Source organism: Cantharellus anzutake, assembly GCF_015039405.1.
Source record: "Cantharellus anzutake strain C23 chromosome Unknown EI90scaffold_8, whole genome shotgun sequence".
Lineage (NCBI taxonomy): Eukaryota > Fungi > Basidiomycota > Agaricomycetes > Cantharellales > Hydnaceae > Cantharellus > Cantharellus anzutake.
Window position 1 is genome coordinate 75,604 of NW_024066958.1, and position 19,942 is coordinate 95,545.

Genomic DNA, 19,942 nt, shown 5'->3' on the forward strand with positions numbered 1-19,942 from the left:
GATATTCGCCTTTTCCGGTGGCATTGGTCCTTTAAGCTGTGGCTCTGTTCTGTTGCTGGCGACAGGCCCCACCCGAGATTCATTGCTAACACGAGGTCCAAGCCGGTTGGAAAACACAACTGAAGTCTCACGATGTTCGCATGATGAAGCCACCTGAATAAATACGCCCTTCCCACTGTACAGTCATGGGTACTCCACCGAATAATCCCCTCTGTGGGCTTTTCATCTTCTTGTTGCTGCTGCTTTCTGACGACTGCGGACGTACGTGTTATGACCATATTCTGCTACTAGACACAGTAGTCGCCCAAAATTTTGCTGACACGAGGCTTCATGCAGCTGTGCCATGTTCATATCTCCGAATCTCACCATGTTTGCCCCTTCTGAAGCCTCCCGTACTTTCCCTGTGCTCGTCTTGCTGTCGATCGTCCTCTTTGGGTATTTCCTTGCCTTCGTTGTTTGGCCAAAGCTTGCTTTATCCAAGCCACGAGTACGCTTTCCACCCGGACCTCGCGGCGACCCCATCATCGGAAATGCACGAGACTTGCCCTCAGAATACCAATACGTCAAGTACCATGAGTGGTCAAAGCAATATCGAAGTAAGCGATCCTTTATACGTTGAAGCGTTGCGCCCGTTCTGAGAGTCCCCAAAGGCGACTTAATTCACCTCAAAATTTTCGGACAGTCACTCGTCGTGCTAAACTCCTACAATGTTGTTACGGACCTGCTGGAGAAACGGGCAACATTGTATTCTGATCGGCCTCAATTGACCATGACCGCCGACTTGTAAGTCCACGAGATAATGTAATCCATACATAGTTGATTACGCACGGCCACGTTTATACAGAATGGGATTCGGCTGGGCAACCATCCTCACTCCCTATAATTCAGAACTTAAAATTAATCGTCGCTTGCTGCATCATGCATTTAACCCCTCCGCCACTCGGGCCTATGCGCCGTTACAGGAGCGCTGTATGTCGGAGTTTCTTCAGAAGGCGTTGGAGTCTCCTCTACGGCTTGACGAGCATGTTAAACAGTATGTGACTTTCTCTATAATGCTGGCGCCAATTATTGAGTGTCCCACGCAAGACTCGCCGCGTCTATCTCATTGGAGATGGCTTATGGAAGGAAAATTTCCCGATCTTACGGGAGCGAACTCCTGAAGACCGTCAGCGAGGGCATGCACTATTGGAACATAGGTGTTTCTGCCGGATGGTTTGTTGATTTTCTTCCAATTTGTGAGTAGTTCTGTGGGACTAGCCAACCAGTTCGTTCATGTGGATGGTTATTCTTCGCAGTGAAGCACGTCCCGTGAGTATCACATCCCAAAAATAATGAACCCTGTCTTTAACATCTTACAGTGCCTGGCTACCAGGAGCTCACTTCCGCCGAGTAGCTCGTAGCGCCCGTCCAGTTTCCTCACGAATGCTTGAAGAACCCTTCCGGGCTGTCAAAGCTAGCATGGTAATTACAGTTTTCTCCAACCCCAAACTGACTCAACTTACAAGCATGAGCAGGATGCTGGGATATCGGATATATCATTTACACACAATCTTCTTGCCGGGGAAGGCCACATCACTGGGGCGAAGAATGAGGAAGACTTTATCAAGAGGAATGCGGCGACGCTATTCGGTGGTGGGTTCTCTGGCTGATTAGAATTCCCGCACGACACCTAACCCTACACGACCAATGTTTAGCCGCCTCTGACACCACAGTCTCCTCCCTCATGTCCTTCATTCTTGGAATGACGCTTCACCCAGAATTCCAATCTAAGGCGCAATCTGAAATTGACAGGGTGATTGGCAATAACCGACTTCCAACACTGGCGGATCGCCCCAACCTTCCATATGTGAATTGCATTGTCAAGGAGGTCTTACGGTCGGTTTTTTCAATCACAGCCAATGAATTTACGCCTCACAAGTATCTTGTAAACAGCTGGAATCCTTCCGGGCCTATAGGTGTGCAATTTGGCATGTCATAATATTGTGGAAAGGAGCCTCACATGGCCCATCAGGATCCCCAAGGCGTGTCATGGAAGATGATGTCTACAACGGCATGTTAATACCTAGTGAGTGCTCTACACCAGAACGCATGAAGTTGGTAGCTGACCATAACACAGAGGGTGCTACGATCATAGCGAACGTTTGGTACGGGATCGTGACTAATCTTACGAGATTTGTACTAACCCCCAACAAAAACAAGGGCACTGATGCATGATCAATCTGTTTACGATAAACCCTTCGAGTTTAATCCCGACCGCTTCGATTGCGAGCACCCTCCGAGAGATCCCCATCTTATGGCATTTGGATTTGGCCGAAGGTAACAAAATCACATGGGATTGACTACAATGTTGACTTAACGTCGTTCATCAGGATTTGCCCTGGCCTACCGTTGTCGTCTGCAACAATATTTCTTTTTGTTGCCCAAGTTTTGGCAACGTTCAATATTCGGAAAGCTGTGGACCAATCCGGCGCCGAGATTACACCAGCGGCCAAGTTCACCTCCGGTGTTATTAGGTATGGCTTCCCGTCTGGGTTCAACCACCATACTTAACATCTCCTAAGCCATCCTGCCCCATTCGAATACAAAATGTATCCAAAGTCCCAACGTGCTGCTCAGTTGATTCTGTCCCTGTCAGACTCGATAGCAGACGACTAGGCTTCGTCCTCGACTTCTCTCATAATACTGTTGATTCGTCGCCACTTAGTTGATCTCCAAATAGTCTTAAACACTTCACATGTCCATTCGCATCCATTCCCTCAACCCAATAGTCAGCGTCTGGCTATTTATCTATCGTAGCTGCTTGCAAGAGCACCAAAGATAGAGGTGTTTACGGTTCATCAAGGTCCCACTTATTCCTTCTCGATATACGTGCTCCACTTGTGTGTCCTATTCGTTGGCCATTTGTATGTCGTAACGATTGTTGTAACTAAGTAATAATGCGATCCCGATTGAGCACCGTATCAATGCTATCAACACTGTTTGTCCTGGCCCTCCCCTTCTAAGGCGATTCAAAACTAATTTCTGAGCTGGCAGCAGCTCGTCTAGCGGTCGTCTTTATCGTGGACCTGGTTTGAACATATTGACAACAGGAACGTCTCTATATACGTGGGCATTCACCGTGCGTAAGTGAGCTACGATTCGCACAAGCCCAGCTAAGAATTAAGTCTGTGTTCGGTTTCCACTCTAGAGAATGTTAGAACTTGCCCAGGCCATTACAACGACCCTAGAAATCCTCAGACGGAGAAACGGCTGTTCGGTTTGCAACCCTTGATCTCCCCCCGACCGGCCGATCCTTCATCGGCTGCACCCCAATATAATCCGGGAGGGCAGCTCGTAGCGAATAAGGTCATGGCAATGCAAGAGTTTACAAAGTTAGGATAGACAATAGCGATAGGGGGGGATGAAGAATCCAGATAAAGCGACTGGTATTAGGGGGATTTCAGGAATGGAGAGAAGCTCAAAGGCACGACTTAGCATAATAGATAGCTACCCTTCCGCTAGATGGCGAATATCATACTCACCACCTCATCGATTTCATGAGGTAGATCGAAGCCCGTCTACGTTAACGATGTTCATAGACCGCTCGACCCAATCGAATTGATAACGGCCCAACCGGGGTACATGTGGTTGCTCACCAGCTGAAAGATTCTCGGAGACACGAATGCTGCACTAGGACTTGCACAATATCCTGAGGCCGAAGAGCTTATTATATGCATTGGTTCTTGGATATGCGATGCCAAAGATACCGAAATCCCACCTCAGAGGGGTACCCAAACAGCCACAGTGACGTCACCTCTGCTTTGTTCAGCCCTGAGCACCGTGATAGGTATGCACCTGAACTTAAGTTCTTGCTGGTCTAACGCGAAGGCAAGTCATGTGTCTGGGATATGCATGTCAGTCTCGAAGTTTGGAGAAATGCGGGCTGTATGCAGTACACAGTCTAAGTCTGATACAGCCATCGTTATCGCGCGCACACATGGGTGAAAGCCTAGAAACACGCTTCTGCGACACCTTAATCGACACCCATGACCGGGTTTCGGAAACGGAAGTCGAGGATCAACTGCAACGCAGTGAGACCCATGGACACACGTTTGTGGGCTCCTCGAAGTTCCTGTTTCTAGTTAACATACAGGGTGATGTCGCACTACACAGGATAAGTAGACGGATTGGTTTGACACAACCGAATAACAGTGTTGTCAGCTTTCCAGAATTGGAATATTTATTAGGCAGGCTGTATAAAACCTCACTGCGTTTCATGACAGTGGCCTGTTTCGTCTCTGCTGCGGATCGAGTCATCCGATCGAGACCGGCATTGCAACACAAATGGAACGAGTGATCTGCGAGGAACGCATCCATGGCGAGGCAGAGGGCTGGATGATGATATCAAGACACGGAGCTGAGCCGTGGCTTTTTAGAGCTTGCAGTTGACTGATCAGGGGGAACTAGATGTCCTTTTGCAGATTCGGAGATGAAGCGCTTTCGAGGGAACGTCAGTGCGGACTCCACTTCACTGTCGCTGTCGTGAACAAATATCACGTCTGTTGAACCGCATGTGGTTACTAAGGGCGCTCCATTTTTGCCCACCAAAGCAGTCGCCGCGCACTTTGCAGGATCGTCACTGCCAGTTATTTTTGCGTTGGGTTTCGTCGTGTGTCCGGTGCTTGCTTTGGCTGTGCTTTTCGATGGTCGATAATCCATGCCTTCCTCTTCAACGTGGCAGACTTCTACAGAAGCCCCCGCTTGCATCAGAACGTCAATCCATACCTGTCATGATGCTCGTTTGAATCCATGACGTATAGGTAAAGCGTTGTTATACCTTTTGATTTTCCATGAGAGTATCACCAGGACCTTTGACCTCCACAAAGAGGGCTTTCTGCGAAGATATGTTCCACACAAGAAGATCTGGCACACCTGAAGAACGGTGGCTATAGTCTTCGCAGATAACACGACAGATGACAGAGAGGGCGGTTCCACCGATACACTGGACCCCATTAGCTGCAATGTGAAAGAATCTAAGACTAGCCATACCATGGCTGCATCAACAACATCTTCTTTTGTGAAGGCATCCCACTTCGCGCCCACTCCAAAGGCCCGCATTGGCCTTTCTCGATCGTCGACTTCGGCCACAATGCGTGGCCCCTCTCCATTCTCAATATCTTGAAGTCGTTGCTCAATCTCATCCCGACGAGCATGATAGAAAGAATCAAATCCAAGATCGAGCGGTCCACGTTGAAACAAAGTTTCAAATGCGCCAGGAATAGGCTGGAAGACGATTGACCAGAAGAGTAGCAGAAACATGTGGTATATGATTCTGCCCTCCGAGTGATACCTGAGACACAAGGCATTTTCAGCCAGAATCTGGTTTTCAATTCGAAGACTTATACCCTCTATACCCCAGTGTTTCATAATGCTCAAGAGCAAGTTGTTCCACCCGTACGGTTGAGCCGTTCTTTCCTACCCACAAACTGTGTGTTCCAATGATGTTTGTCTTTTCCGGCCTTCCGAGGGGAGTGCGAGAAGCACGCCGTTGTACCAGCACCGACAACAAAGTGTTTTGTCCCGGCGCGAGAGGATTCGAGTCATCGTTAACGTGAATTCTCTTTCCACAGACTCTCCTCGCATTAGCTTTGCGTTGTTTTCCCAGACATTCGTGACGCTCGGTATTGGGGATCTTGAGCATCTTTTCAAGGCGGGCGAGTCTCCGCTCTAGTTGCGGACGATATACTAGGGCAAGGCATAAATGATGGACATTAGCAGAAACAGCTACAACAGTCCTCACCGATATGAGTACAAGGATCTTGAAGGCCGTTAACCACAACCTGTAAAGCTTTCCGGGGTTCCGACTGATGCTTCATGTACACCAAAGCCAGTCGATCATACCAAAGTCTTATGCAAGCGATTAGACACATATTACAGCTGTCACCCCAAGAAACCCATACCCCCGTTTTCCTCTTCTCCATCGCTTTTGCGAGAGCAGCTCTGTAAGCAATGCTGCTTCCTCCGCGTACATGTGAAGTTTAGCAAGAGCATCAGCACCTTTGTACATTATTCTGGTTAATACATGACCTATAATATTGGGAAAGTACGGTTGAGTGTGGAACAACTTTGAAGCAAAAAGTAATGACCTTCTTCGAAACGTTCCAATGCGAAGGGCCCCTGAGCACTTTCATTTTGGTCCTTGCATAATTGTTGCCACTTTCCATGCAATGAATCATACAGCGCCTTAGCCTGCAATACGCGGGTAACAGGCTTCTCTCCTTCTAGTAGTGGGTGGCCAAGAATGTTGTCCATTTCTTCTTCAAGGCGGAGGGCCTCCTCATAATTTAGCAAAGCGTCTCTGTTGCGAAATATGTTTGGCGTCCGTTTAGCATCGCATGGTGGATAATGCCTTCTTCTAGACTTGGATAAGATCAACGGGAGAAGAAGAGAATTAGATGACATCTCCGTGCAGCGGAAATATACGAGATTAAACCGCTCAAATAGTTTGAAAATATGCTCCGAGATTCGAATAAATCGCTCTATATTTATATGTTTGTTCTTCAGGTGACGTAACGCCAGTGATCAGATTCATCTTACTTTCCACTTCTAGGATCATGTCCCTCAATCTGGACTTCTGGGAAATGATAAGTGATTTTTCTGATCCGCTACTGGGCGGTGGAGTGATGAGATCGATGATAATGCGTGGTCGTTCGGGAGTTGTGGGTGGCTCTGTTGAGGCAGGTGGCGAAGGGAGGGATTCCTTTGGGGCTCTAGTATAAAAGGAGGGTAGTGTTGTCTGCCGACTTGCGTGTTGTAATATGGAGGCTATTAAAGGCCTACGCTGCAGTCGTAGAGCGAATCAGAACTACTTCATATTGTTGGAGTCATAACCACACTGACCGACGTTGACAACTTGGTTATCTTCATTGTCGAGCCAATAAGTTTCAGTTCATCAAGTTTCAGACTGTTAAGCTGCTGGATAGTCAGGAGAGGCGAATCCTCCAGGTCCTTATGGAACTCACGAGTTCTTCTGTACTGAGCGCAGATTCATCTTCAGCGAACGCGAGAAAGTGAGACGGTCTGTCGATAGAAGGACATGGTCCAGCGCCCGGTGTGTCTAGCTGACCATCTATGCCATCTATGCCGCGTGAAGAATTCGGCGCAAGTACTTCTGGGTCGGTTGATAATGTTGAAGCTGACGATTGATTCAGCGCTAATGAAATTTCTCGGAAAATAAGCTCACAATCCTCGAGTACTGCAGCACCCGCTGGCGCAACATAACGGCAGAGTTCATCGATACAACTCGACACGGCGATCTTGATTTCCGACGAATACCTCTCTTCCAGATCACTGAGACGGTGGAGCTTACAACGCGACCTAAGCAAGAGTCGAACCAAGAGATATCGAGAGTGATCTTGGGAATTGGTTCGGAAATGAAAATAATCAGCTAAGACGGAGTGAGAGATCGCGTCCAACAGCCGCACATGTTAAATTGTTCAATCTTTCCAAAACGTCAAGCTCCTCAGATGAGAAGAGGTGAGACTCGTATTCAAGAACGGTTTCAATAAGCTCTGACGATGAGTTTAGCATCCCCCAGCTTATAAGTTGCAGGCGGCCCACGTTGAAGTAATTTGGTGTACATGCTCTCTGAACGATACGATTGTGGGCGCTTCAACGCGTCAGAAGGCTCTTTCTCAAGCCCCACGTCCTCTTCATCTTCCGACGAGTCAGCGGACGCAAAAGGAATGGTATCCACTGGCTGCATGACTGCAGTAATAACGATTGTCTGTCACCGTTGGGCCAAATGCAGTTCTCGGTACCGAGGAACGCTTAACTCCGCCACCTTGAGCCAATGTCTAACCTCACACCGATATCTATCGAATCGTCACCTATTTCGCACGAAGAGACATATGTACATGCAATATACGAGGAGATAGCTTCCCATTTCTCTCAGACTCGTTACAAACCTTGGCCACTGATTGCCAAATTTCTTGCCTCTATTGAGGCTGGCTCCATCGGACTCGATTCTGGGACAGGTAATGGAAAATATCTCCCACTGGATCAGGGAGGAAGGGTTTGTATCGTCGGGATGGATCGCAGCAAGAGCCTGCTGCAATTCGCCCAGAGGGCTGGTAACAAATACCGAGATGTGGTTTGGGGCGATGCCCTCGGTCTCGGTTGGAGAAGAGGATCATTCGTGAGTTTCGGTTTCGACGAGACGCCACAAGCTTAGTGCGTCAAAGGATTTCGCAATCTCTATCGCAACCATACATCACTTTTCCACTGAGGAAAGGCGATGTGAAGCGATTGTGGTAAATGCTCTGGAATTATTTATATTCCGATGCTAAAAAATAGATTTGACTATTAGGCTTTGATATTTGCTCTGAAGCCCAATGGAGGACGTCTTCTCACCTATGTATGGGCTGTTGAACAAGATCAGCTATCGAAGCGTGTGGTGCCTATTTCGGACCCTGATAATACCAGGGGACAAGACGTCCTAGTCCCTTGGGTCTTGGCCACCTCGGAGGGAAGTGTGCCTTCACCTTCTCCTACGAAAGAACAGCCTTTCCGAACAAGTGATCCAAAAGTATTTCAGAGATATTACATATGTTCGCATCCTCCGAACTGCGGCAACTTGTTTGTCGCGCCGCTTCTCGACTCAATTTGCAAGTTGGAACGCCTCCTGTTCCTTCTGAAAATTTCAAATCAGCCAAGGGATTGGAGATTGTACAAGAGGGTTGGGAACGCTCCAACTACTATCTCGAGGCGCGTCTTTGGCAGTCGTAACGCACCGACGCCGGAATTGGGGGACAGTAAACAATTGCCCTTCAAGGTGGAGGGGGACGGGAAAACCACATCGGTATTGTTCACTGCTTGTATTCGATATTCTGCTAATGCACATACAACACACTCTAATTTCCCATTGATTAGTATGATTAGAGCACGCTTCCAAGTCTGCATAAGGTTCAGAAACACCGATGTCAGCGATCTTGGTTCTTCCCAAAAAGGGTATTGCCAAAAAACCATGTCCCGACAGCAACGAGCACTGCAACAGTTCCATACAAACATTGTGGAGGAATGCTGCGACGCGAAACACCAACATCACGTTTTCGTCCTTTCGGAACGTGGGTTTTAAGTGGACGCGAAGGCTCGGGTAGTGTCGAATTCTGGGAGGAATGAATACTGAAAGGGACATACCCTATGCTCTTCAAAGAATTGATGCTGTTGCAAACTCCAAGTTTGAGAACATTGGCCGATAACCAAGTACGTAGAAGACTCAACTAGTATCCCAAGAGATTCCTCTCGATCTCATCTTCTTGGCCCTTCGGGACGCCTGAGAGTTCCATCACCAATTTCGTGGAATCAGATTGCTGGTCCAACGTCACTTTCAGTGTTCCCTCATGATCTGGTCAGCTACATAAGTGTGACAAGCTTCCGACCAGTTCAAAGCTGACCCACCTTCGGGCCATGACGGAGCTCTTAACCTCCAACTCTGAGTGAAGCTTCGTGGTGAATCAACTTTGAGGTATTTTCCTACAACACCGCCTCCGAAGAGGGAATACTCAGTGCCTTCCTTGGCTTTCGACTATAATCACGGGTTGAGTGGTCTTGATGCCCGCACATGGAATCTAACTTACAATGGCAGGCGATCTTGACCACTGTGGTATCCTCGATTCGTCTGTCAGAAAGGAGAACAGGTCTTGGCCGCTAACCATGTACTGAGCCTCAACACGGACAGTGGAGCTGTTCAAGACTTTGGTAGCTTTGGGGTGCGTTGATGAAGAAAACTTCGCAGCAGTCGTTGCAGCGGCAACAGTAGCAGGAGTAATGGACGAGCCAGATGGAGCGGCGGTCGAGGGCGTGGCAGTCCCCGATCCCGTAGGGTTACCAGAATGTCTTTTCCATGAGTGTCTACGAGAGCTTTCGGGAATTCTTCGAACTTGCGCGAAAGTAGAGGGGGCAACTGAGTTTTGACAATCGAGAGCAACTTTTCATCGGGAGTGTTCCCACTGGCCTCCTCCGACTTATCCAGCGACCAATCGTACTGTGAATTGATCCATGTGTGTGTGCAACCATTAAGAATTGATGGTGCTTACGGTATAGTCTGTTAAGCCATCGATGATAACCTCATGAGAGACTTCCGGTACAGTTAACGATCCGCTTATCTTCGATCCGTCGGTATGGGTGGCTAAAGACATATTGAGAAGAAATACCATACGTGTTGCCGCCAAAGACCCACCAGTCCAAGCTAACTCCAATCGGACATCGAATATCGTAATAAGCTTGCTCTTCCTGGGAATCTTTAGATTCCAGAACTATGTTGCGCTTGAAAAGGATTTGGTACTCACCTCATTCCTAATTCTGCATCACCTTCCACATCTTTCACGCTGGAGATTCCGGCGGTGACCGCACCGTCCGATGTCGTAAAAATGACGGTTGGTAGTTCTGTCTCAAACCAATTGCTGTATCGATTGAGGAACATCACCCTTCCGGTTGGCTCAATACATCGTGAATTTGCATACCGAGCCCATGGAGTGACAGCTTTGGACTTCCAATGCCAATTCGCAGTGGTTGCTGACATCGACATACTATATCTCTAAAGTCTCTGATCGAAGTTACTGAGGCTTGGGAATAAGGAATGTAAGGAATGAGGAACAGAGTGTTTGTTTAGGCACCCGCCCTATATGTGCGAATTTTAGACTTTCTGGAAAGTTCCGACATAGCCTTCCGACATAGCCTTCGAGACCGAAGCTGTATCAGTCATTCGCCACTTTCATTTACGATGATTTGTTCGAGACCGAAGCTGCTCCAGCCCTAATCTTCCATTCATTATAATATCATTATCTATCGGGTATAGATGGCATATTCATTCCATGAGCAATGACACGCGCGGAAGGATCACCAATCTCAGCTGCCAGGCTATGTGGTGTCGGGCCCGCGACTTCGCCCTTTCTGGAGCGTCTGCTGAGCTTTTGCACTGGACCCCTTGTCATTCGGCCGACTTCCCTTCCATGCTCTTGATACACCCGTTAAACGGGGTCTCGAATCCAGAGAACCACCAGCATCATGACGGCGCCCACTCCCCCCATCGGTAGAAACTTTGAGCCTTTTGCTTTTGTGTAAATCGGAAGTTGGTTCGTCGATGCCCCCAGGCCGCAAAAACATGTCCTTCGCACCAGGCGAAACCGGGGATTGGCTACTTGGTTCATCCTTCGATGGACTACCAGGGTCGTTGTCCTTCGTGTCTTCTTCATTATCGCTATTTGCCTCTGACCCCTCTCCGGTTCCGATGCTCTGGCGTCAAGCAGTCCATCTTTCGACACGTTTCCTTCCAATGGGATGCGCTTACCTTTCTGACTCCATATTTGTTAAAGCGTGACCGTCCTTGAGATGCACTGGAGCCAACAAAGGGGATGTACGATGATTCATACGATACTGACGAAGTGCCTTCGGATCTAAAAGTTAAAAAATGTAACAGATGTTGTGTTCATTACAGCACAGTGAAACCTCACTTATCGGTAGTCGACTTCTCAAGGCCCAATGCCCTTCTCATTTCTGGCCCGATGTCCCACGATCCTTCATCAACAACCTCTTTCTTTTGCAGGGCCGGAGTTTCAGCACCACCGGCTGCACGCTGCATGAATCTCAGATTCAACGTTCCTTCTCGGAAGAGATGAATCAACAGACCAACGAGCTAAAAGTCACATCTCACCTGTAGAAATAGTCTTTTTCTTCTCTTCCCGCGTAGTTGCCATGCTGGAATGAATGGCACAGTACGATCGAGGGAGGTGTTGATATTTCGCTAAGCTTTCAGAGCAAGATCAGGTGATCTTGCTCTGCAGTGCTACAGAGGGGGTTCGCGCGTCCCAATAACAAGCTATGCTCGTTGGGGATAGGGTATACTCCCAGACTTCGAATTCGGCAATTGAGCTCCTTACAATAAACTATGTCATCAGGTAGCCGACGGTAGTATGATCATCCCCGCTTGCTTCACCCATCTTCTGTCATCCTCTATCATCGGTGGGCTCGCGATGTCACGATTCTCTGACCGCCGCTTTAATGCGAAGGGTGATTGTGAAACAGAATTTTCCAAGGTTGGAACGGGTCTTCATAAATTCGATTGGTTTGAGAGTTGTTGCCAGCGGAGCGTTGCTGTGGAGTCTTCACCATAATCGGCAACAAACGAAGGATTTCTTGATGTCGACGGCGGAAGAATCGGAGTGAACGACCAAACGGCCGCATACTGGATGGCTGTTTATGTGACGAAGGGCCGGGACTGCACGGACCTACTCTGGCGTCGCCTGGAATTGGCAATGACAATGATGTAGTCTGGAAGCGGAAGCAGACGGTATATCTCACCGAGACTGCCAGCACCAGCCTCCGGCTGTGCTCTAAATGGTATATTGCTCCGTCGAATTTTTGACGCATATTCCAAGTAGGCATGTAGGCATCGGCCGGATGAACAGACGAGAACCCCATGTTTGGGGCAGGTTGTTCATTTAGTGGATCACCCTCCGTTTTAATTCGTAGGGGCGGCAATAGGCGACTCTTTTCAAGTTTAAAAAACTTCCATCGGAGATTGACAAGTCTCCGACGTGAAAACGGGCCTAGCAACCGTGCATCTTCAGATGATGGAATGGCCCGCTGGGGCAAATTGGGTGGGTGCTCAAATTCGGCTTTTCCAACCCGCTTCCCAGTTTCTCTGCCATACGTGGAGTTAGACAGCGCGACTGTTGCCGGAGAGAGTGTCGGTGGCCGTGATCTATTCGGATTGGAAGGAATGTGCGGTGTAGGCCGACTGAGGGAATAGCTTGATCCATTTGCTATGAAAAATAGTTATCACTATTCTCCAATTATTCAACTTGCGAACCTCGAATAGTTCATGCCTCAACTTCCCTCGCCGTCCATAAGCATACTCCAGAACTTTTCGAACCGAACCCAATTCTCCCCGATTTGCCTTTTGTAGCAATTTCAGCTCCTAAGGATTGGCGCGCCAGTATTATAGGTATATCTTATCATGGATGGGTGGCATACATTCTTCGCAAGCCTGACTCTGGCCCTGGAGAGAGCTTTTCCGGCTCGATAAACATCAGACACACGAACGCGCCAGAATAAGCTTGACGCAAAATGAGAGAGAGATAGCACTGAGGAAACCTGTTGTTACATACCTCAAATAAGGGTATGGAAATTGTGCACATTCCCCCAGCAGGGACCGATGGAGTGAGTTACCAATCTGTATGAGGTTGGTTCGCATTTGTATCAAGACTTTCCCACGGTCATATGAGGATTAGTCGCGCAGCTGCTTAGGATACGTTACAAAACGAATGTTTCATTTCATGTCGTGAAATGGTTACAGAGGTACTACAACTACACACCGAAAACCTCGTACTGCTAACAGGGAGCGCGTAGAAGTTCGAGAACCTCTACTCGGCCTTTGTACCATTCGAACAATTCACCCAGCAATTCCCGCGGAACCACGAGACGCGGCACCGCAAAACGCCCAGTCGGAGTAGTGGGGGCTTGTTCCCATAACATTTCAATATATTGCTGAACGAGGCGGGTTAGCGATGTGGAAGTCGGCATTTTGATGTTGTACTTGAGGTCAAAGAGATGTAGGACCTCAAGCCCTGGGGGTCTTATGGGAGCTGGCGATCCGTCAAGCAGTATCGCAGAAGTCACTCTTTCGAGGAGTCTGCATACTGCGCCCTCCTCGCCGTCAATGGATAATTTTTTGAAGTTGGGTAGAGTTGTCTAGATTTGGGACAACGTCAGTCTGCGCCTTAGCCGAGTAGGGGGAGCGAGGACTCACAGAATTAAATACGAGGTCCGCAGCATCAATTACCGCAGGATTCCAATGAATATCTGTGGTACTTCGACCTAGAGTCATTGAAAGGGACTCAAGGTTGGGTACCTTGACACATTTAGCAAAGTACTCCCATGTGTCTGCTGGACAACACTGAAGTTCTAGTGACCGAAGATTCTCCAAAGTGCAGCTTTCCCACGCCGATGCTTCCGGCCCGAAATGCTGAACGATAGGCCCGAACTCTAAACCGCCGATGGATAAATGTTCAAGGTTTGGACATCTATCCAGAATGATACGAATTGATTCCACGTCGTAGTTGAACCCCCTTAAGGCCAAACTTCTGAGCTGGCCCCCAAACTTATAGCCTGGGTCTCGCAACTTCAGGTAGGCTAGGTCCAATGAATGGAGTTTGGGCAGCGTCCAATTATCGAACGAAATCCCGCTCATGCTGATAATTGGCGCGCCTACCATGGTGAGAGACTCGAGGGAAGGGAATTTCATGGTTTCGAATCTGGATCCAGAGGTCGTCATGTCATAGCCCCCTTGAACTTCGAGGCTACGAAAACGGGGTACAAATTTTGGGATGAAGAGTGAAGACATGGCCCTCCAATCCAGCGCCTCATTTACCACCACGCTAAGAGGGGCCTCTCCACTTCGGTGCATCCATTCCTTCAAAAGACCGGAACGATTCTGAAAGGTGCCAACCATTATCCGGGTCCAGAGGGTTGCATGTTGAAACGCTACGCGTCGCCAGTACGATGAAACATGGGAGAGACTTAAGGGGGGGTGTACAGGGCCGAATGGTGGATCATACGAGGTGGCGTATTTGAAGATGATTCCAAGGACCTCAGGGGGAATTGCCTCGACCGGGGAATTGGCATTGGCTAGAGCAGCTCGCCGTTGATTGAGAAGAGCACGCTTCTGACGAATCTTGTCGGTGATACGGTTCAAACGAGCAAGTTGCGCCTCAACTTGCTTCCGGGCCTCTGCCAGCGCACTGCGCCGGTCTTGACGAGCATTCGCGTCCCGGGTTAGAAGGGTTGGAGTAACGTCCAAAGTCAGAGGCTCGATATTGAACTCGTCAACGAGCCCCTCCAGCTGCTCAAGCCTCTTCAAAGGAGTCAAAGGAGCGCTAATAGCGATTCCACGTCGAGATCGATGGCCAGCATAGAACGACATTGCAGTGAAGAGGAGAGGGGTCCTTGAGGTTTACACTGAGTTCAAAAGCCCATCACCCAGGTCTTATTGGAAGCACATCGGCCACAGAAGTACACTGGGCCGTTCACAACGTGGGCATTGTTCCATGGAGCACTTCGCAATGCGGTGAAATCGAGCTTCAGCTGAAATTGAATCGGCCACTGCCGAGACCAACCAACAAGGACACTGTGGCCCTGCAAACACGTCGGTATATGCAGTTTATGCACCGTCTTTGTATCTATCGGTCCTATGAACTCATCCATTAACAAGCCTCGAGAATGTCCTGTTTCGCCTCAAAGTTCGGTGTTTCTATTGTAGCCAGACACTGGCGCAGCGTCCAGCCAATCCACGGTCCTTCCGATGTCCAAACTGCGAATGCTGGAATCGGTATGACAAGAATGGCGGTGAGCCTGTTTGCGCGAGGCATGCTGCGAGGCTGTTTCTAACCTGCTCTATCAAGAAATCATGTCAGATGAACCTGCCATGCACCAAGAATCGCTAAACCGTAGTTCATTTGCGAAGAGAGGCTAGTAATCAACTACTAAATCTCAACGGAGATGTTTCCTAACTATTGGCTTTTAGCATCGCCGCACAAGGACCGAATCCCTACGTCCTACAATCAAGGCGTGTTTTGTCGAAATTGTCAAACCAACCAAACTCTGCAGATAAATCTGCTGTCCAATTACCTTCCAGCCGAAGATGACCCATCCTACGGCGAGCTTCTGGATCGCCTGCCTGTCTATAAGGAGTCCTTGGACGCTCGCTATCCAACTGTTTGCAGGGATTGCGCTGGGAGTGTTGAGGATGAGATACAGAAAGCCGAGCGTCGGGCACGGGCTGATGCAATTGGTGGTTGGCTCCACAAAGGGACACAAGCAAGCCCTCCGAAGAAGATGAAAATGGAAGTCCTTGATCCCAAGCCATGGTCGTTTCAGGTGTTGGTGTGGCGAATGCGTGGCTTCCTATGGATCATGACGGCTGTAGTTTCTGTACTCTTACCAGCGTCAGGTAGGCTTTTGGTGTGGTCTGAAATCGATTTGATGGACTTATGTTGTATCAGCATGCTGTTCCGTGCGAGCGAGGGACTACCTTTGTTCAAAACGGTTACCTCTGGCTCCTGTGTTGGCATTCTCATCATTTCTCTGGTCTTTCTGGGATCCAACATGGCTTCGAGTCCGAACCTCACGATTTGAAGGGAGTTTTATAAGGGCGAATGGGAGAACACAATGGATTGTACGTATGCCACGTTTCGTATCTGCCCTTCGGAGATCCAATCTCTACCTCTTATCTATTAGGCATGCCAGTTTTGCGCGTGGTTGGCGCGGCTTCTAGCATCTGCTGCTCACACTATCAAACCATTACCAACGTGGTGGCTTTTATCTCATGTTGTCTTGGAGTTATCCGTGAGTGATGAATGACGAAATGATGCAGGCCTTCTAACATATGCTCCAGCTTCTTTATTTTTCCCTGAAAGCACTTCATATCATTAAACCGCCTTCCGTAACCCTCGCTCGCTCGGCATCCCGATCACGTTCCCTTACCCCGTACCCAACAACCATCATACCTACTAATCCAACCGTGCAAACATTCCCTCTGCCACCGTCCCAGACAGACGATATCTTTTCATCTCTTTCACTTTCATCACAACCAGCCCTCACGCGTAGAATTTCGGCTCCGGTATTCGGTGAAACAACGACATTGAGAGCATCTCGCCAAATTGAAGCGGCAAACAAGGCACTGTCTCACTCCGAGCCTATGGACTGGACACCCGCCAAAAGTGGAATGCAGGATGAAAATTGGATGCGACCTCAACGATTTTTTGCACCTTCAGAACCAACTGGCTTGGAGGATCTTCTTTCCAAGGCCCAGATTGGCGATGAAGGCGAGAGACGCCGACAAGCCCTGGCTAGCGGAAATGGACGTGCCTCCAACAACTCAGGTGTTCTTGATGAAATTGCCCTGTATCTTGTCGCTTTGCTCGTTGTCGTTCTTCTCGGCTCTGCTCTCTTCTTGTGTGCTGGAAGCTGGGTGATCATGATGCCGTCGGGGTAAGAGGTCTATCAGGTTTTTGCTGGATTGGTGTAACATCACGAATACTACAGACTATTGCCTAATCCTCATGGTCATCACACATACCAAGGGAATAATTAGCCCCTTGTACCTCACATCCATAGCGACACAATCAATAAATTGCTTGCATTGCGAATCAGAATGTGTTCATTGATGTGATCTCACTTTTTTGATGGAGCACCGAGGTTTGGCCACTCTTCGTTCTTCACGTCAAACTCTTCCGGTGGGTCGTCCTTGGTCTCGTTCCTCCCCGCTTGCGCATCAGAAATTTGCATCACCTCCTCTTCGATGAGCCGGAATACCTCGATCGTATTCTTCCAAGCAGCCTCTGCGACGCGGTCTATTGTTTCCTGTTCCTCGGTCTCTGTCGAGGAGTGCAACTTTGAAATGACCCATGCTACACCACCTATGGAGCAGGGCTCGTTCCGTCCCTTGACTGTGTGCGTCCCTCCTTCAATAAGACGCTCGGGTTTACAAGAGGGAGGGAAGTAGAGCTGAGAAAGATGTCTAGGGAGAGATTTTAGGAGGGAGTGAGAAGCATGGGCGGATGTCATTGAGCACCAAGGTCCATCTATGTAGACAACTTCAGAACTCCTGTGACGCATGGACACGGTGAAGAATGCGAGGATGGATGCGACCCGATTAAAAGCACACAAACCTGTTTCTAGCATTAGCTTGTCTAATGGGACGGATGCTGTGGCAGCGAGATTGTCTTTTGTTTTGAGACCGCATCCGTTAATGCTTAAATATTTAATCAGATCAAGAACCGGCGAGCAATGAAGGCGGACAAACTGATACCTTATGTGGAACCCCATTGCAACAAGATCTTTAGCTTCCTGAATGGTGCCTGTGAAGCTATGCACAACACCACCCCTCCCTCCAACATCCCGCCCTCCATCTGTCCCGAACCCTTCTTCTGTTAAGATCTTGACAAAGTCTTGATGTGCTGAACGGGAATGAAGGAAGAGGGGCAGGTGATGCTTCTTCGCGAGTGCGAGTTGCGCGCGGAAGTGAGTTTTTTGGGTGTCGGGAGACGCAAAGTGAAGTCGGTCATAATCTATTCCCATTCCCCAGGTGTCCGAACATGAATATTCAAAGCTTCAGGCGGGGAAGGGCTATTGCAATATACCGAGACCGCATTCTCCGACCGCGACCACACGACCCTTTCCTTCCAGAGATTTTGAGATCAGATTGTCAAGGGCCGAGAGGTAGGCTTCTGGCCCGCCCATGTACTTGTCAAATTCCTTGCTACGAGTCGGGTGACATCCGATTGTGGCGTACATGCCTGTTGGCGGAAGGAGAGTGTAGTCTATTCGGGCTGAGAGAATTGGGGCTGACCTAGCTGGCGAGCAAGATTGATGGCTGATCGAGATTCACTGGGGAATGGCGTTCAACGGTATACAAAGATAGGATTGCTAATCTCACCTGAGGCTACCTCCAGTGATGACCGCATTCTTCACGCCTGCATTCAGAGCGCGCCTTATGACATGGTGAAAATCATCTACTAGCGGTAAATATCCTTTTGAGGCATGGCGCCTATGAAGACCACCCATACCTGCATGCTTTCTGGCCCCTCTATGAATTCCATGGAAGACGGGATCAGTCAGATTTAACCCAATATCTGATGGTGAATTCCAGTAAGCGCTTGAGTGCCGTATACTGCAGCACTCTCAAAGCATGCATCTACCTATAAACCTTGGGCCTTGTGCGGACATCGTAATTGGAACTGGTTTGCGATGAGATTCAGTGCTCTGTGTGTATGTAGTTCTGGATATTTAGGCTGCTCGGGAGAGCGCCAAGGGCAGGGTCTCGAAACAAATACACGGAAATAAAGCACTAGTCTCGCCCTTCGTCCGAATATCTCCCTAACTTTGTTCCCCTGGGGAGTCTCCACCATGCGTTCGGATGTTATGCCCCCGGTTTTCGAAGAAGGGGGATTCCGCCTTTCAGGGCGAGGGTCATCTCTTGGGGTCGGAGGTCTATTTGTCTAGTGATTTCTTCTCGTGCGCTCCGCTCGCGTTCAGGAAGCTCGCAACCCGTAGGCTTCCGTCCCCCTTCCCGAGGTCGGATAGATCTAGGTCTCCGTCTATGTCTCACAGTAGGCGGGCAGTGTTCGATTGAGTGCTGTTATTGGTTGTTGTCGGGAACAACAAGGATTGATTGTGCTCCGCGCCGCAGACATCGTCACCTTGGAGCCCCATTAGAGCTCCATTCAGTTCCTTCAGCATCATCAGGCTGGTGGTCATAAATATGGAGTAATGGCTCATTACTTCTTACCGACTGCGAACAGCTTGTTGAGGGTGTATGTCTGACCAGAATGTCAAGGTCATGATGGATTCCTAGCTTGAGTGTGGCGTTGTATGAGCTGTTGACCGAATGGAGTAAGCGCTGTAGACTTGATGAACGTGTGGATGATTTGCAGATATTTTAGATGACGGCCTGGTGAAGACATGTGAAGGGAAGGACAATAGTGGGTTCACCACTGACTCAAATAAGTTGTGAAGTGCTAATTAGCCCACCGTGGAACTATGGGCCGGGGTTCGCATGATGGGAGCGAGGAGATCAATATCGAAGGTAGGTAGACCACTTACCAAGCTTTGTGAACATCTTAAAATCTCAGACCCGCTGCTGAGGTGGCCCCCGTCACCCTGCACTTCAACCAGCGGCTCATGTTCGAGCAATTTTTCGAGGAACGGAGAACACGTTTATCTTCGGAGAGGACCTCAGCATGGCCAACCCTACTGTTCATCGTCCATCACCTGATATGTATGAGAGTTCATTGCTCGAAAACGATGGCTTGCTGAGTGAATCCTGGATAGCAACCCGTTGACACGCGGTTTCCCTGTGTCCCTTTTCCCAAGATATGAAGACATCATTATCCCAGAGCAGTCA

At 48.9% G+C, this 19,942-nt stretch overlaps 9 protein-coding genes across 9 annotated transcripts; 3 read left to right on the plus strand and 6 right to left on the minus strand.

Annotated features, from left to right (window-relative positions):
* Nucleotides 1–367: 367 nt before the first annotated feature.
* Nucleotides 368–2,655, plus strand: EI90DRAFT_3118316 (cytochrome P450; the record flags this gene model as incomplete). The annotated part of the gene is made up of 13 exons (XM_039063090.1): nt 368–596; nt 651–783; nt 845–1,033; nt 1,087–1,235; nt 1,296–1,308; nt 1,359–1,461; nt 1,506–1,632; nt 1,695–1,955; nt 2,012–2,065; nt 2,117–2,144; nt 2,200–2,316; nt 2,370–2,513; nt 2,562–2,655. 13 exons carry the CDS (start codon nt 368–370, stop codon nt 2,653–2,655), a joined length of 1,641 nt encoding a protein of 546 aa, XP_038920138.1.
* Nucleotides 2,656–3,635: 980 nt separating this feature from the next.
* Nucleotides 3,636–4,869, plus strand: EI90DRAFT_3040933 (uncharacterized protein). The gene is made up of 2 exons (XM_039059049.1): nt 3,636–4,268; nt 4,306–4,869. The coding sequence occupies exons 1-2, from the start codon at nt 3,875–3,877 to the stop codon at nt 4,398–4,400; spliced, it is 489 nt and encodes a 162-aa protein (XP_038920139.1). The 5' UTR covers nt 3,636–3,874; the 3' UTR covers nt 4,401–4,869.
* EI90DRAFT_3118317 (VRR-NUC domain-containing protein) lies at nt 4,384–7,744 on the minus strand (the record flags this gene model as incomplete). Its single annotated transcript, XM_039063091.1, has 13 exons — nt 4,384–4,764; nt 4,817–4,981; nt 5,029–5,329; nt 5,385–5,724; nt 5,792–5,886; nt 5,940–6,066; nt 6,126–6,518; nt 6,577–6,820; nt 6,880–6,951; nt 7,002–7,174; nt 7,223–7,393; nt 7,464–7,550; nt 7,600–7,744. 13 exons carry the CDS (start codon nt 7,742–7,744, stop codon nt 4,384–4,386), a joined length of 2,694 nt encoding a protein of 897 aa, XP_038920140.1.
* Nucleotides 7,745–7,808: 64 nt separating this feature from the next.
* On the plus strand, nt 7,809–8,766 carry EI90DRAFT_2991188 (S-adenosyl-L-methionine-dependent methyltransferase; the record flags this gene model as incomplete). Its single annotated transcript, XM_039056112.1, has 4 exons — nt 7,809–8,176; nt 8,223–8,291; nt 8,348–8,555; nt 8,576–8,766. The coding sequence occupies exons 1-4, from the start codon at nt 7,832–7,834 to the stop codon at nt 8,764–8,766; spliced, it is 813 nt and encodes a 270-aa protein (XP_038920141.1). The 5' UTR covers nt 7,809–7,831.
* Nucleotides 8,767–9,260: 494 nt separating this feature from the next.
* Nucleotides 9,261–10,567, minus strand: EI90DRAFT_3144311 (activator of Hsp90 ATPase; the record flags this gene model as incomplete). The annotated part of the gene is made up of 8 exons (XM_039065132.1): nt 9,261–9,385; nt 9,439–9,565; nt 9,618–9,767; nt 9,869–10,024; nt 10,077–10,168; nt 10,220–10,272; nt 10,329–10,442; nt 10,503–10,567. The coding sequence occupies 8 exons, from the start codon at nt 10,565–10,567 to the stop codon at nt 9,261–9,263; spliced, it is 882 nt and encodes a 293-aa protein (XP_038920142.1).
* A 332-nt stretch (nt 10,568–10,899) lies between these two features.
* Nucleotides 10,900–11,735, minus strand: EI90DRAFT_3013261 (uncharacterized protein; the record flags this gene model as incomplete). Its single annotated transcript, XM_039056643.1, has 4 exons — nt 10,900–11,274; nt 11,330–11,435; nt 11,493–11,640; nt 11,693–11,735. 4 exons carry the CDS (start codon nt 11,733–11,735, stop codon nt 10,900–10,902), a joined length of 672 nt encoding a protein of 223 aa, XP_038920143.1.
* A 96-nt stretch (nt 11,736–11,831) lies between these two features.
* Nucleotides 11,832–13,250, minus strand: EI90DRAFT_3040944 (uncharacterized protein). The gene is made up of 7 exons (XM_039059050.1): nt 13,149–13,250; nt 13,015–13,096; nt 12,843–12,958; nt 12,449–12,778; nt 12,340–12,386; nt 12,062–12,281; nt 11,832–12,005 (listed from the first exon to the last, which is right to left on the minus strand). Exons 1-7 carry the CDS (start codon nt 13,232–13,234, stop codon nt 11,933–11,935), a joined length of 954 nt encoding a protein of 317 aa, XP_038920144.1. The 5' UTR covers nt 13,235–13,250; the 3' UTR covers nt 11,832–11,932.
* Nucleotides 13,251–13,371: 121 nt separating this feature from the next.
* EI90DRAFT_3151761 (uncharacterized protein) lies at nt 13,372–15,138 on the minus strand (the record flags this gene model as incomplete). Its single annotated transcript, XM_039065740.1, has 2 exons — nt 13,790–15,138; nt 13,372–13,731 (listed from the first exon to the last, which is right to left on the minus strand). The coding sequence occupies exons 1-2, from the start codon at nt 14,960–14,962 to the stop codon at nt 13,372–13,374; spliced, it is 1,533 nt and encodes a 510-aa protein (XP_038920145.1). The 5' UTR covers nt 14,963–15,138.
* Nucleotides 15,139–16,915: 1,777 nt separating this feature from the next.
* EI90DRAFT_3144312 (uncharacterized protein) lies at nt 16,916–18,765 on the minus strand (the record flags this gene model as incomplete). The annotated part of the gene is made up of 8 exons (XM_039065133.1): nt 16,916–17,083; nt 17,329–17,621; nt 17,778–18,107; nt 18,180–18,335; nt 18,389–18,426; nt 18,476–18,551; nt 18,606–18,671; nt 18,738–18,765. The coding sequence occupies 8 exons, from the start codon at nt 18,763–18,765 to the stop codon at nt 16,916–16,918; spliced, it is 1,155 nt and encodes a 384-aa protein (XP_038920146.1).
* Between the last annotated feature and the right edge of the window lie 1,177 nt (nt 18,766–19,942).